Source organism: Bubalus kerabau, chromosome 12 (assembly GCF_029407905.1).
Source record: "Bubalus kerabau isolate K-KA32 ecotype Philippines breed swamp buffalo chromosome 12, PCC_UOA_SB_1v2, whole genome shotgun sequence".
Classification (NCBI taxonomy): Eukaryota; Metazoa; Chordata; class Mammalia; order Artiodactyla; family Bovidae; genus Bubalus; species Bubalus kerabau.
In genome coordinates this window covers 29,336,633-29,352,448 of record NC_073635.1, presented here as the reverse complement: position 1 = coordinate 29,352,448, position 15,816 = coordinate 29,336,633, and the positions used below count along the sequence as shown (strand labels likewise).

Genomic DNA, 15,816 nt, shown 5'->3' with positions numbered 1-15,816 from the left:
CCAAGTCCCAGTGGTTTCTGTTGTTTAATCACTAAGTTGTGTTCGACTCTTTGTGACCCAATAGACTATAGTCCCCTAGGCTCCTCTGTCCGTGGGATTTCCCAGGCAAGAATACTGGAGTGGGTTGCCATTTCCTTCTCCAGGGGATCTTCCTGACCCGATGTGAAACTCACATCTCCTTTGTTTGCAGGCAAATTCTTTACCACTGAGCCACCGAGGAACCTCCCCCTGCCCCAGTCCTTTCTAGCAGAGTTTAAATGGTTCTTTTGACATCAAAGTGCCCCAGATCTTTATAAGCAGAATCATTTTCTTCCATCAAACCCCAGAGGACTCTGTGCCTCTGTTGTGTCATTCGTCACTTTCTGCCTGGCCCCAGGGTTATCTGTAGACGCAGCTAGTCTCAGAGCTTCCTCCTCAGGAGAGGACCACATCTTTAATCTTTGCTGTCTCCATGCTGCCTGGAAGAGCATTTTACGCCTAGAAAAGGTTCGGTATATTGGACTAAATAAGTGGTGTGCTTTTATAGGGATCTGAATATGTGTCATGAAAGTCCATAGTTTCAGTCATCACATCCATATAAGTTTGGACATTAAGTCAATTTTGAGATTTTGACCTGTGTGATATATAACAGCATAACATGTCTGACTTGTAGCACAGCATTAAATATACTCTTATTCTTCAAAATAAAAGAGTTGTAATTTTAGGAAAAAGGCCAAATCAATTAAAGTCTCTGTTTCGAGGATACAGTGGACCATCTCCTGGCGTCTGTGTTGTTCTGCTGTATAGCAGGCACGAGCTCTCTAAATGAGATTACATGCCATGCGGGATGATAACAGATGCATTAGGCCAAGCTTTCTAATGTCCCTTGGGATAAAACGAATTCTTCCAGAAATACTAGAAACAGGAGATGACTTCAGAGCTTGCAGCAGGTATATAAAGCTGTGCTTTTGTTTCTATAGAAAACTTATTCAGATCATAAAACGAACGCTGCTGCCAGTGAAACAATGCAGAAATGCTATCAGAGGAAGTAATGGTGAGAAGACTGGCCATACAGTTGTACCTTTTGGACTCATTTATTTCATAAGACAAAGCGCAGCATCAAGCACACACCTTCCACATAGTTAGCAGTTTTCTCGTGGACACCACAAATGGGACATCACACACTGGGTTTGTTCTTCTGGAGGGTTGCAGCTTACTTTTTAACAGCTCATGGCTCATGCAAGGCCTTTGTAAAATTTAGGTATAATGGAGAGATAATAGTCGTTATTATGATAATCCTAAGTAAGTGTTAGTCCCTCAGTCTTGTCCGACTCTTTGTGACCCCATGGACTGTATCCTGCCAGGCTCCTCCATCCATGGAATTCTCCAGACAAGAGTACTGGAGTGGGTAGCCATTCCCTTCTCCAGGGGATCTTCCTGACCCAGGGATCGAACTCAGGTCTCCTGCATTGCAGGCAGATTCTTTACTGTCTGAGTCACCAGGGAAACCCATAATAATCCTAACTGCTGTTTATTAAGAGCCTGCTGGATGACAGGCATATTGTGTCTTTTAATCTTCACAATCAACTAGTGTGGGACCTGATTTGCCCATTTTACAGATGAGGAAACTGAGGAACAGAAAACTCCAGTAACTAACCCATAGCCTCATGCAGCTAGTATGTGGACAAACTGGGATCTGGGCATATGTCCTTCTGATTCCTGTTTTGTCTGCTCCAACGTACTACTTCTGCTAGCTGTTCACCTTTTGGTTCAGTCTGATGAGATGACGTGGCTCGCGGTCTCTGCCCTTCTCTGCAGAGGTCAGCCAGCGCTTCCCCACAACGCATCCCAACGGGCGTCAGATCATGCTCACCTACCTGCTGCCCTGGCTGCACAACATCGAGCTGGTGGACAGCAGGCTGCTCCTCCCGGGGTCCAGCCCCAGCAGCCCCGAGGACGATGCCAAGGACCGCGAGGGAGACGTGACAGCTTCTCAGGGGCTGAAAGGCAGTGGCTGGGGCTCCCCAGAGGCAACGTCCTTGGTGCTGAACAACCTCATGTACATGACAGCCAAGGTAAGCGCTGAGGAGCTGCACCTTCCTCATGGGCTCCCGCGTCCCAGGAAACCCAGGGTAAATCAAACCCCGGGAAAGTGTGCCTGCCATTAACAGTCTCAACAACAGGGTGTGGATGGTGGGGACGGTTGCACAAGTGTGAACGTGCTTCAGGCCACTGAACAGCCCACTTAAAAAATGATTACAGTGGGTCACTTCATTATGTGTATCTTAGCACAGTTGTAATCGTGATCCCAGTTATCATCCTTATTATATGATCCTAGCATTTGAATCCAGAGAAGGCAATGGCACCCCACTCCAGTACTCTTGCCTGGAAAATCCCATGGATGGCGGAGCCTGGTAGGCTGCAGTGCATGGGGTTGCTAAGAGTCGGACACAACTGAGCGACTTCACTTTCACTTTTCACTTACATGCATTGGAGAAGGAAATGGCAACCCACTCCAGTGTTCTTGCCTGGAGAATCCCAGGGACGGGGGGCCTGATGGGCTGCCATCTATGGGGTTGCACAGAGTAGAATACGACTGAAGTGACTTAGCAGCAGCAGCATTTGAATCATCATGTGAATAAGTATTGTGCAGTAGTGAAGTGTGCATTATAAATTCTTGAAAAGTGGCATCTTTGTGATGTGTGGCCATTCTCCCCCTTCTTAACGATTTTGAGATGACTGTGACCCTTGAAATGACTTTTCATCAGACATTTTGCATCCTCACATTTTTCCCACGCATCCCCCCGGGCCGGGTTTTATTTTGTCTGTTACAGTATGGGGATGAAGTTCCTGGACCAGAAATGGAAAATGCCTGGAATGCATTAGCCAACAATGAGAAGTGGAGCAACAACCTGCGGATCACCCTGCAGTTCCTGATCAGCCTGTGCGGGGTCAGCAGTGACACGCTCCTCCTGCCCTATGTGAGTGCCCCTCCAAGGCTGGGGTCCTTATTCTGTCGCTGGCTCCATCCACAATTGCAGGTCAGAATGTTATCGCACGAGTAGAATAGAGATGTCAGATTTCATCAGTCCCGTTCATCTCCTGTGAGCTTTCTAGATGGTACATAAAAGTTCCCTTCTGCCCCCTGCATTGCAGGCTAGCGTCCTCGTGGCGTCTCTGTCATCCCCTTTGTAAGTCTTTGGACCCAGAAACTTTGAGATTAAGGAGTCCACATCCCAGGTGGCACTAGTGGTAAAGAACCCGCCTGCCAGTACAGGAGACGTAAGAGACACGGGTTTGATCCCTGGGTCGGGAAGGAGGAGGGCATGGCAAGCCACTCCAGTATTCTTACCTGGAGAATCCCAGGGACAGGGGAGCCTGGTGGGCTGCAGTCCATGCAGTCCCAAAGAGTGGGGTATGACTGAAGCGACTTAGCAGCAGTAGCATTCTTTTCATAATTACCTAAATCTTTCTTCTAGAAATATTAGACCCATTATCTAAGAGAAACTAGGTAACACATTATATTATTATTAATAAAAATTGTTCTGTGTTTACATCCTGATGCTCTTAAAACAATAAATATGCAGAATATTCCAGTTTATCTCTTCAAAGATAGGTAGTAAAAGAGAGAAACAAGCAACAGAAAAATCCTAGTGACACGCCCACCGTCGTGTCTGTATTTAAAGGTGAGGTGATCAGGAAAATGCCTGCATTTTGAAAACCCTTGCACAGTTGGTGCCTGCGTGCTGGTTGTTTTTCTGAGAGGTTTTGTGCCCCCCTGCCCTGCTGTTCTGGGCCGTGTAAGCCTCATTGCCGCTTCTGAGCCTCAGGCTTGAGGGTTGCAGTAATGCAGAGATTTAATCCAGAGTTATTTTTAAAACTTAAAACCATGCAAACAGCTCAAACTCATCTGTTTCTCTGGTTGAAGGGAGTAATGGGAGACTGAGTTCCTTTTTAAATGAACACAGCTAGCAGTTTTTCTGCCATGGTTTGCATAAATAAAATACTTTCTCAAGATAAGACCTTAGATGGTAAGGTTTGTTTTGTTTTGTTTTTTTTGGAAGATTTTTGTCTTTTTTGTGGACCATTTTTAAAGTCTGTATTGAATTTGTTAGAATGCTGCTTCTGTTTTATGTCTTGGATTTTTGGCCTCAAGGCATGTGGGTTCTTAGTTCCCTGCCCCCACTGGAAGGCGAAGTCTTAACCATTAGACTACCAGGGAGGCCCCCAGATGGCAAGTTTTAAGTTTAGATAGAAGTCGTCTTTAGCCCACAAGTTATCCCAAAAGTAGCTTTTGTAAACTCAGCCATGAGGGAAGGTAAGACTTTTAACAACCCCCTCCTACCAGATGTACATGTGAGAAAAGGTGACTTTTGTTTTTGTCTTTAGGTTGAAGATTGGCTTTTTAAAAAAAATTTATTTTCTATTGGAGTTTAGCCAGTTAACAGTATTGTGATAGTTTCAGGTGAACCGCAAAGGGACTCAGCCATGCATACACAGGTATCCATTCTCCACCAGATGAAGACTCCCCTCCCATCCAGGCTGCCACATAACCCTGAGCAGAGTTCCATGTGCTCCACAGTCAGTCCTTGTTGGTGATGCATTTTAAGCGTACCGGTGTGTACATATCCATCCCAGCTCCCTCACTGTCGCTTCTTCCCATCCTTCCCCCTCCCCGCCCCAGCTGGGCAGCTGTAATCCAGACCCTTGGCTCATCCTAGGAGAGAAGGACGGTGAGCGCTTCTGGGAGGTGTCGCGGTCATCAGAATGAACGGGCTACCACCTCAGCTATCGACAACCTCGCATCCCCATGGGCTGCTCTGGGAAATATCCCTTGTGTTCCGTTTCTCATCTCAGATCAAGAAGGTGGCCGTCTACCTGTGCCGGAACAACACCATTCAGACCATGGAGGAGCTGCTGTTCGAGCTGCAGCAGACGGAGCCGGTGAACCCCATCGTCCAGCACTGCGACAACCCGCCCTTTTACCGCTTCACAGCCAGCAGCAAGGCCTCGGCGGCGGCCTCCGGTAGGGGCCGGGCAGCTGGCTGGATGCCTTGTCCTGCAGCTCTGGGTTTCCCTTCATGTAGAGCATTGAAGGGGTATGAGTAGGTGCTTGCTGCTTATTCTTATTCCTACATATACTGGTATGGCCAAAAAGTTTGTCTGGGTTTTTCCATACCACCTTTTTTGGCCAACCCAATACATTCATCTAAGAGAAGGCTTAAGGATAGCAGAGACTCTTGGCACCTTGTCCGATTAATGGAATGGTCTTGTAAGGATAACCAACAATCAAGAGCCCAGGACTCATATGCCACAGAGTTTTTTTTTTTAATTAATTAATTTATTTTAATTGGAGGCTAATTACTTTACAATATTGTAGTGGTTTTTGCCATACAGTGACGTGAATCAGCCATGGGTGTACATGTGTTCCCCATCCTGAACCCCCCTCCCACCTTCCTCCCCATCCCATCCCACAGGGTCATCCCAGCACACCAGCCCTGAGCACCCTGTCTCATGCATCAAACCTGGACTGGCGATCTGTTTCACATATGATAATATACATTTTTATTTTAGACTGAGCTTACGGTGGACACTGTAGTCATGGAGGAATCTCACTTCTGGACCCTCCTTCCTGTATCTAATGGGATTCTCTTGGCCGATAGTCTCCTAGGGTTGACTAAACTGCCCCCCTCCACCAGTGTTACCACTTTTCAGTTGGCCCCTCAGCATCATTGTATGAAATATATACCACCCTCAAACTCCTTGATGCTGTCTTCCCTTCACCGCCCTTAACACCATGATTGCCTCTAAACCTGTCTCCTCTTATGCCTTGGTCCCTTATGCCCTCTTTGTGCCCCAGACCCTGCTGCCTGAGCAGTGATCTCACAGAGACGTGGTGCCCTGGGGATTGGAGGCTCTAGGCATTTGGAATGTTTTAACGTTCATTTCGTAACTCCTGGAACCAGGAATGCTAGAGCCACTAGTGGGAGGACTGGCCACTGTAAATAAGCGCATTACCTAAGTAGCCAGGAAGAGAGGCTTTCAAGAACGTTGTAGCCTCACTTTGTAAGAGAGTTGAGGAATTTGGTTTGACTATAATAGATGTCTTGGATTCTTGGCTTCAGTGGTGTGGGCTTGGAAGGTTGTTCAGAGGGTCTGAGATTGTGCAGAAGATGCAAGGAATCTTTCAAACAGGGGATTTTACAGGAAATCCTTTCTTGGAATCACTTAAGACTTGAGCTTGACCCCCACGACAGGCCTTTCTTTCTGAGCTGTTCTTTAATCTCATCTACAGGAACCACCTCCAGCAGCAATACAGTGGTTGCCGGCCAGGACAGTTTTCCAGACGCTGAGGAGAGCAAGATACTGAAAGAATCTGATGAGAGGTTGGTGCACAAATTTGGCTTAACATGCAGCTTAACTTTCAGCAATTGTCTATGCAAAGCATTAGTAACATTTGCACAGCTTCATAAATTTCACACACTCATACACAAATCCTTTCTTTTTTAGAAACACAGATTGGCTTTCAGACTGCTCTGTGTATCCCTAAAGATAACCATTTCTTCCTGAGCAAAGCCAGAGCAGAGATGAAGAGGGACGTTGTTCTAGTGGCTGAAGCCTATTTACCCCCAGGCTTAGTAACAACCACACCTTATTCTGCTAGTGGGCACAGTCCATCTGGAGTTAGAGGGAATAGCCATGTGAAATTTGCAAATCTGGTTCTTGAATAATTCCTTAGAGTAGTCATCTTGAGATGAGTTCTATGAAACATCACCGTTCTTCTTTTACCTTTAACCCTGTCACATCTTGGTTAACTAAGTGAAAGTGAAGTCACTCAGTCGTGTCTGACTCTGCAACCCGTGGACTGTAGCCCACCAGGCTCCTCCGTCCATGGGATTCTCCAGGCAAGAGTACTGGAGTGGGGTGCCATTTCCTTCTGCAGGGGATCTTCCCGACCCAGCGATTGAACTCAGGTCTCCCGCATTCCAGGCAGACGCTTTAACCTCTGAGCCACCAGGGAAGCCCAGTTAACTAAGAACACTGTCTAAAAGAAACCTTGATGTCCTTCCCCTTAGTTCTTTAACAGTAGTATTTCTCTTATTCATATTTCTGCTTTCACATTGCCCAGGAACTATTCATAAGTAAGCACCATCTGGATCACTATTTACTGCAGTTGAATGTGAAGAGCAGAGAGACAAACCAAAAGAGATAAACAGGCCTTTAATCTGAAAATAAAAATTAAGATGATTCTCATGATGTTGAAAACTTATAAGGCTAAGTGTTTTCTAGTAAAAAGTAATGGGGCACCCTTTCACTTAAATTAATAATAAAAAAAATGAGGTACAGATTCATACTGAAGAAAATTTAGTGGATCACATAATGAAAGTAATGCATTTAGCTTTAAAAGCCCCTGAATGCTTTGTGATTTCATCGTGTGCATGAGAACCCATCAGGGGCTACAGGTGGAAGTTTTCTGACCCAGGGCTAGAGTTCTGAAAGTCCTTTCTCTAGGTCAGCCACAGCACATTCCTCAACATGCTGATTACTGGCTGACTGCACTGCCTTGAGGCAAAATGCTCATCGTCGGAGTTTCCCTTCAGATCAAAGGGAATTCACATGTTACTTTTTCATCTGTATTTGCTGGTACCTTCTTTGGAAAACTCCCTAATGGTAAAAAGAAAAAAAAAAAAATCACATATTTCTCTAAAGATATTTCTGTCTTCTGGTGGGAGTAAAACATTCTTTATCATTCATTGTATAGTCTGAATTTTTCACCTTAATTATACTAAGGGTAGAAAGGTGATATATTTCCATATATTATCATCTCATTTAAAAGACCCCTTTAGGAGCAGAGTTATGAGTGTCCTGCCTAAATTTTTAGTGCTGGCCTTTAAAATGAAGAAGCCAGTTATCACTATAACATTACAACCAGATAATATCTGAAAGAGGCTTTCTTGTTTATCTCCTGCTTTCCTGCTTTATCACTGTATCCTGTTGGCCACTGGGAAGCCCAATGCTACCCTCATAGTCATGCATATCTAATTCCTTCATACTGACTATATCTGTTTATCTACCTGTAGGTAGATTAATTGATTATATATATGATCACACCTACATTAGTATTTTATCACACAGAATACTATTGTTACATTAACCCTGTATTTCACCTATAGTATTTCTCTAATATAGTCTGTCTTTTCTTTGATGGTGGACTGGTGCTCTCAGCCTAAAGCATCTTTATTTTTCTTTGCAGTCTACTTATCACCTTCCTTCCTGTGAGCCTTGTCATGCTGATTTATGGGTACTTGTACACACGTTTGTGTCTCAACCATTATCTTTTCATTCTTAGAAAACAGAGATTATATGGCTCTTAGACATATTTCTATCCTTAATGAGTGCCCTACTGTGCTGCACATAGTAATCATGTTTTAAAACGTTTATTCAGCATATAAATGAAAACTGGAGACATGTCACAGCCCTAGAGGTAGGTAAGCTGTCCAAACACCTTCCAGCCCCTTTCTCCCTCCCTCTTGCTGACCCCATTACAGAAGACAGTTATTTACCCTGTTCTTTTCAGTCCTTCTAGACCAAGAGTCTACAGAGATGGTATTGGTCCGAGATACTGATGGTCTGGCTCCGCTGTGCCTCAGTTTCTGGGAATACCAGTGGCCTGATTGCACTGTTGAGCTCCAGGGGGCGCCATGGACTCATACAAAGCCACTGTCCTGATGCCAGGTTCTTTACAGCTGAGGTGCCCGAGCACAGCAGCAGTGGCACTTTGATGTAATTCAGAAATATTTAATAATATTTATTTAATAATATCTGAATGACAAAAACATTCAGATAGCTTATAATAAAAGAACCATTAAAACCAGTATTGTTAATTGCTCAGTCGTGTCCAGCTCTTTGCAACCCCAAGGACTGTAGCCCGCTAGGCTCCTCTGTCCATGGGATTCTCCAGGCAAGTGTAGTGGGTTGCCATTTACTTCTCGAGAGGATCTTCCCAACCCAGGGATCAAACCTAGGTCTCCTACATTGCAGGAAGATTCTTTGACCATCTGAGCTACAGGGAATCAGGGTAAAAGAATAAGTGTGAGTGTGTGTGTGTGTGAGTGAGTCACTCACGCATGTCCAGCTCTTCACCACCTTATGGACTGTAGCCCACCAGGCTCCTCTCTCCATGGAATTCTCCAAGCAAGAATAGTGGAATGTGTAGGCATTCCCTTCTCCAGGGCATCTTCCCAACTCAGGGATTGAGCCCTGATCTCCTGCATTGCAGGTGGATTTTTTACCATCTGAGCCACGCTTTTGAACTGTAGTGTTGAACAAGATTCTTGAGAGTCCCTGGGACAGCAAGAAGATTAAACCAGTCAATCCTAAAAGAAATCGATCCTGAATATTCATTAGAAGGACTGATGCTGAAGCTCCAGTACTTTGGTCACCTGATGTGAAGAGCCGACTCACTGGAAAAGACCCAGTGCAGCTGGGAAAGACTGAGGGCAGGAGGAGAAGGGACGACAGGATGAGACGGTTGGAGGGCATCACTGACTTAATGGATATGAGTTTGAGCAAGCTCTGGGAGATGGTGAAGAACAGGGAAGCCTGGCAGTCCATGGGGTTACAAAGAACATGACTGAGCGACTGAAAAACAGCAACTAAATAAGTACCTTTAAGCTCTAAGAAGTATTTATCATGTAGTTTTTTCAGTTAAACAATAATGTGAATACATATTTTTAATTAAAATAAGTTTGTAAAATATGCAGAAACAAGCCCTGTAAGTATTTTTAATACATCAACCCTTAATAAAAGCCATCAAAGGACTGTTTATAAGGAACTAAAAGCAATAAACTTTAGCTATATAAGTTTCTGGTGATCTGTGTTAATACAGGAATAGAGATTAGTAATCCACAGAAAGTTGCTTACGTATTAATTTTGAGAAGAATCAGCAACGGAAAGCTTAGGGAAACACTTCATCTTTCTAGCTTTTCTCTTACTTAGTCACTTCAGTTGTGTCCGACTCTTTGTGACCTACGGGCTGTAGCCCACCAGGCTCCTCTGTGGGATTCTTCAGGCAAGAATACTGGAGTGGGTGGCCATGTCCTCCTCCAGGGGATCTTCCCTACCCAGGAATTTAACCCATATTTACTGCATCTCCTGCATTGCAAGGAGGTTCTTTACCCCCTGAGCCACCTGGGAAGCCCAGTCTTAGCAGAGTTATTTTTATGATACATTTCTAAGACATGTACTTTTATATTAAAAGACTATTCAGTCTGCTTAATCCTTGAAATTCTTCTAGGATCTAGACCCAAAATTAGTTTCTTCAACCAGGAAAGCAAAGGAACAGATTTTACTCTTGGGAGTCAGTTTTTACTTTTTGTTTTTGCCAAGCATCCACTTCACTGTGCTATGGTTTTGATCTTCTCCAGAATAAGAAATGTGGAAGGGGCTTTCTCCTCCCCTTCATCTTGGCCTCATAAACTCCCCCTAGAAATCCTTTAAATCTGTCTTAAAAGGAAAAGAGACGAATTGCCATCCGTTCTATAGCTCTTCCCTGCCCAGCCTTCCTAAAGACGATTGTAAAACCAAGATAAATCACCGTTCTTGAGTTGCTAGCAGATTTCTGCCCGCTGTGAATCTACAGATGTGGGATTCTTTCATCACCCTGTTTTTCTTCCTTGTTGAATGGTGTCTGGGTTCTGCATGTGCTGTTTATATCTTTGCATTTATCAGCATAAATATGATTGTAGAACTTCTTCAGAAGGTAATAAGTTGGTCACTTTTCCAATTTCATTTAAGGACTAGTCTGATTTAGACAATCACGGGGTCTGATCTGTATGAAACTCAGCAGATGTCTTTTATCTTTTGATAAAAGAAGTTGTGGATTCACAAAGTAATAGCCCAAAAAATGTGAGAATGAAGAATGTTTGAAATACAACGTTACTAGGGAAGATTTCTTGTCAGGACTTAAAAAAAAAAAAAAAGCTGCTGCAAATGTCTACAGAGTGAATGAAACCAAAGGCTTTATAGTTGATACACTTCTGAATTCAGCAGTCACATCACTGTCGCAGTGTTCTGAGGTTATACACCTGGGACAAAGTAGCATTTTCATGGCACATCCTGAAAAGGCACTTTTTCCTGAAATTTCCCTCTCTTTCCCTACATTGATGAGGACAGCTGGGACCCTGCACTTTCCCACTTTCAGAGGGAAATAAGAGTATTGGTCTCATATCAATTACAATAGAAAACCTTGTCAATAATACAGACAAACCATGCTTTGTATCATTTTATGTAAAATAAATAAATAGACATACCATTTCACCCTTATTTCCCCTAAGCCACACCCTTGCCTGACTTTATAGATCTTTGGGTGATAAACATGTTATTGATTTGTAAGTCTTTGGTGCCCTGAAAAGGCATTCTAGAAATCCAAGAGTATAATAATTAATACTCTATAGTTAGACGGCGTCTCATAGTTTTGGAAACTTTCTCACATGTTTCCTTTTGATTCCTACAACAGCCCCAACAAAATAAATGTTGAAGTGTTGTTATTATTATTCCATTTAGGCAGGTGTGGAGATGGGGTCCCCAAGGAGGTAAAGAACTTGCCCAGGGTCACCAAGCTGGGGAGCGAGAGCTCAGCCTGAGGTCACGCGTCCCCCCTTCTCAGAGGCAGCACAGCCTGGAAAGTGTCCCCACCGTCACCTTCCTTGGCTGACACTGGGCAAGTTGTTTCGCCTCACTCTGTCTGTTTCCTCATTGGCAGAGTAAATGGTGTGTATCTCAAGATGAGTGAGTGAGGTTAAACAAGATAATGCACGTGAAGTTGTTATACTTTGGGGACTTCCCTGGTGGTCCAGTGGTTAAGAATCCGCCTTGCAGTGCAGAAGACGTGGGTTCAGTCCCTGGTTGGTGAACTAAGATCCACATGCCGTGGAACAGCTAAGCCCGTGCCCTGCAACTCCTGAGCGCACGCGCTCCAGAGCCCCCTCGTGCCACAGCAAGAGTCCAAGCCCTGCAGTGAACGATGCCACGCCTCATGGTGCAGCAGGAGTTCCACATGCTCTAAGACCGGATGCAGCCAAATAAATAAACACTCTTTTAAAAGTTATCCTTCGACCTCTTTTTTTGTTTGTTTTTGATTACTTCTTAAGCCACAGAAAGACTAGACAGAAAGAGGCCCTCTGGTTGTATTACACCTCCACGTGTACCTTTTCCTAAAAACCTCTTAAGGAAAACATTAAAGCTCGTGAAATTCAAAATTTGTTATGAAATTATTTTCGTATGTTTCCGGGTCTGTCTTATTTCACTTATTCAGTCTTTCGGCCATTATTTCTACCATGTGCCAGGTTACCATGTGAATCAAGGATTCGTGTTATTCAGTATCATGCCCATCTTCTTTCCAAGCAGATGTTATAATTTTCTAGTTGGAGTCACACATATTAGTCTTCAAATGTTTTTCTTTTCAAGGTTTGAACTTGTGCTCCTGAGCAGGAGTGACCACTGACCTGCTCGAGCACAAAGGGAATGTATGGGGTACACTATTTACAGTATTATTTTGGGAAAAGCATCATCAACCGCTAAATAATAGTATTTTTGTGTCTCAGCACATAACACACATGTGTCAATATCTCACGATGGCTGTTCTTGTATTTGCAGGTTTAGTAACGTCATCAGAGCCCATACGCGTCTGGAGTCAAGATACAGCAACAGTTCAGGAGGCTCATACGATGAGGATAAAAGTAAGCACTAACAGGCTGAGGGCTTTCAGATGGAGGGCAAATGGTTAGTGAATGCAAAATGAGTATCATGATTATTCTTGTTCTGATCAATAAAAAGAAGCCCGCAAATAATTAAGTAACCATTTAATCCTGCCATGCAGAGAGTCAGTCTCTTCAAAGTAAAAACAAACCAAACAGTAGATGAATCAGAATTAGGAAGACTTTGAGCTACTACCTAAAACCATATTTTTGTCTTCTTGGCCCTTTTCCTGGGTGATGCATTTGGCAAAAAGCTAGTACAAGGTTGTCTCTTTGAAAACAAAGATTTCCATTCAGTTCTTCTGCCTGTCTTGGGAGTGGATTTAACCTTTAAGCTTTGTGAGTCAGCTCACCCAGGATAGATCTGTTTTCATATTTAATTTCTCAGGGACCGAGTGAAAACCTTGCCAGACTGGGAGATTTGATTGTCCCAGGAATCACACTATACCTTGGGAAGCTGGAAAAACTGGAAAGATCAATGCATTCATTGATTTTGTTTAAGTCTCGAACAGGTTGTACACTTACTGGTCATTGGTCAGGGAGTGGTCTCAGTTACTTGTTCACAAGTTACAGGAATTCTGGAAACAGAGAACATTCCCAGTGATACATTAGCTCTGTAAGGAAATTGGTAAACTATCTTCTGGAACTTACAATCATAATATGATATCTCATGAGTTAGGTCCATTTTGTAAGTTGGTGCACAGAGCTTTTGTACTGGTTGTTTTAAATTATTTTGTTCTTGTGGGAAATGTGCAGAGTACAGTAAGAGCTAAGTGTTTTAGGTTGGCCAAAAAGTTTGTTCAGGGTTTTCAGTACAATGTTATGAAAAACCTGAATAAGCTTTTTTGCCAAGCCAGTAGTTCTAATGACACTACATTTCAGTTTTACTTCTTAATGCACAGATAGGCAATTCACCATTCACAATATCAGTGGAAGGAATGTCTGAGATCCATGTAGTATTGCCATACTCAGGTTGAGTTTTAACCGTGCTCATGTGTTCAGTCATGTCTGGCTCTTTGTGACCCCCATGGACTGTAGCCCGCCAAGCTTCTCTGTCCATGGGATTTCCCAGGCAAGAATAGTGGAGTGGGTCACCATCCCCTCCTCCAAGGGATCTTCCTGACCCAGGGATTGAACCCACATCTCTTGTGTCTTCTGCATTGGCAGGCAAAATCTTTACCACTAGGGTCACCTGGGAAGCCCAAGTTTTAACTGTGTCCCTATAAAACCTTTTTCTAGAACAGTTAGTATGAAGTTGGGGCCAGGGGAAGCTTATGCATTTTCCCTCATTTCTGTGCCCATCAGGGTACTTGGCCTTCCAGACACCAAACAGTTGCATTTCAAGAGCACAGACCATTAGTTCTAGGCAGGACCACATTTTATAGACGAGGAGAGCAGTACCTGAGGGACGGAGTTGTTGGTTCAAGAACAGTCTCCTTGCTATACATAAAATTTATGTTATCTCCTTGGTAACATAAAATTTTGAGGACAGAAAAATTGAGTCATGGAAATGTTAGGCAGTCGAATCCTGGCTTCCCCAGAATGTGACAGGCATGCTGTAATGAAGCATAACATTATATGACTACGGGTTTTACATTAGGAATATTGTTGCACTTCGACCAGTTGATTCCGTCAACACAGAATTTGGTAGAAAACACTGTAACAAAGTAATAATCATTTTGAAAATACATCTTCAGAGCCCTCTGGTATTGAAACTTTACGTTCCTTATGTATTTTAAAATAGTGACTTTCAGAGGGTAATTATAACAAAATGAGCGACTATGTCATTATATAAACTCAGATCACTGGCTTTAGGGATAAAGAGAAAAAGTAATAGAAGTATGTATAAAGGGAAGGAAAAACTACTGTGAATGAAAATAAGGCAGAAAGAGTAGTCTAGTATTATCATCATGGTCTCTGTTTTACCCGGAAATGTTTATAACTTTGTCATACCAGCATAAACAGCATCTTACTGGGTATAGTACTTGAATTTGATTGAGTCATGTGTCAGTAATATTCTTCATGTGATTACTGTATTAACCAGGGAAATTAAAGTTCAGAGTAAGTAGTTGGGTTACTGAGAGCTCAAATCTTAAATTTCCCAAGTCAAAGAAAAATGGAAATCAAGCTACTCAAACAGATCCTCGTCATAGAAAAGTCCATAAAATAGATGCTAAAATCCTTTTCTAGTTGTCAAGTAGCAGAATTGACTTCAGCTGTCCCAGACGAAGCAGTCCATCCGGTAGGGCATAAGTACCCTCAGAACTTTGGTAACTCGATCCTGCCTGATGCATTTTTGGTTCTAGCTACCCAGTGATGGGTACAGTCTATGCTTGAGAGAAGCAAAGGTTTGCAGGCTCAGTTCCAAACCTTATGACTGGCTGTATGATATATGTCAGGGGTAGTTATTTTCTGCCTGAATTCCTGAGGGTATGAGCAGGGCTAAGAAGAATGAGAAGGGATCAGGAGAGACCTCATGGCCCAGCGCTTCCTAGTCTGGGTTTATCTAAAAAGAAAGGTGCAGCCTCTTTCAAGTATTTTCTTATTTAAAAAAAAAAAATACCACCTTGGATAAAGTGGACAGGCAAACAGATTCAGACCTAGTCTATAAAGTTGGTGAACAGCATCTGGCATGGTCACGGAACAGCAAAGGAAGGCAAGGTGACTGGGGTGCAATGAGCGGAGGGCACAAAATAGGAAACAAGCCAAGAAACAGGAGGGAGGCCTTGTCAGGCCTTATAGGGCCTGGTGTGAAGTGAATGCTGCATTTCATTTTGAGTGTGAAGGGGAGCCACTGGCCAGTGGTACGCAGAGAAAGGGACTCTGAATGGACTTCTGTTTTCAAAGGATGGCTCTGGGGACTTCCCTGGTGATCTAATGGTTAATTCTTCGCCTTCCAGTGCAGGGGGGTGTGGGTTCAATCCCTGATTGGGGAGCTAAGATCCCACATGCCTCCAGGCCAAAAAAAACCGAAACATAAAACAGAAGTGATATTGTAACAGATTCAATAAAGACTTTAAAAAGTGTCTACATTAAAAAAAAAAAAATCTTAAAAAAAGGAGGATGACTGTGGCCGCTC

At 43.4% G+C, this 15,816-nt stretch overlaps 1 protein-coding gene across 17 annotated transcripts in view; it reads left to right on the top strand.

Moving 5' to 3' along the window:
• Positions 1-15,816, top strand: part of FRY (FRY microtubule binding protein) — a 428,392-nt gene that overhangs the window by 352,484 nt on the left and 60,092 nt on the right. For all 17 annotated transcript variants that reach the window (XM_055542409.1, XM_055542410.1, XM_055542407.1 and 14 more), the window contains 5 exons: positions 1,798-2,054; positions 2,814-2,960; positions 4,837-5,005; positions 6,275-6,365; positions 12,637-12,719. In XM_055542409.1, coding sequence (XP_055398384.1) covers positions 1,798-2,054; positions 2,814-2,960; positions 4,837-5,005; positions 6,275-6,365; positions 12,637-12,719 — 747 coding nt within the window. The remainder of the gene's footprint in view (positions 1-1,797; positions 2,055-2,813; positions 2,961-4,836; positions 5,006-6,274; positions 6,366-12,636; positions 12,720-15,816) is intronic.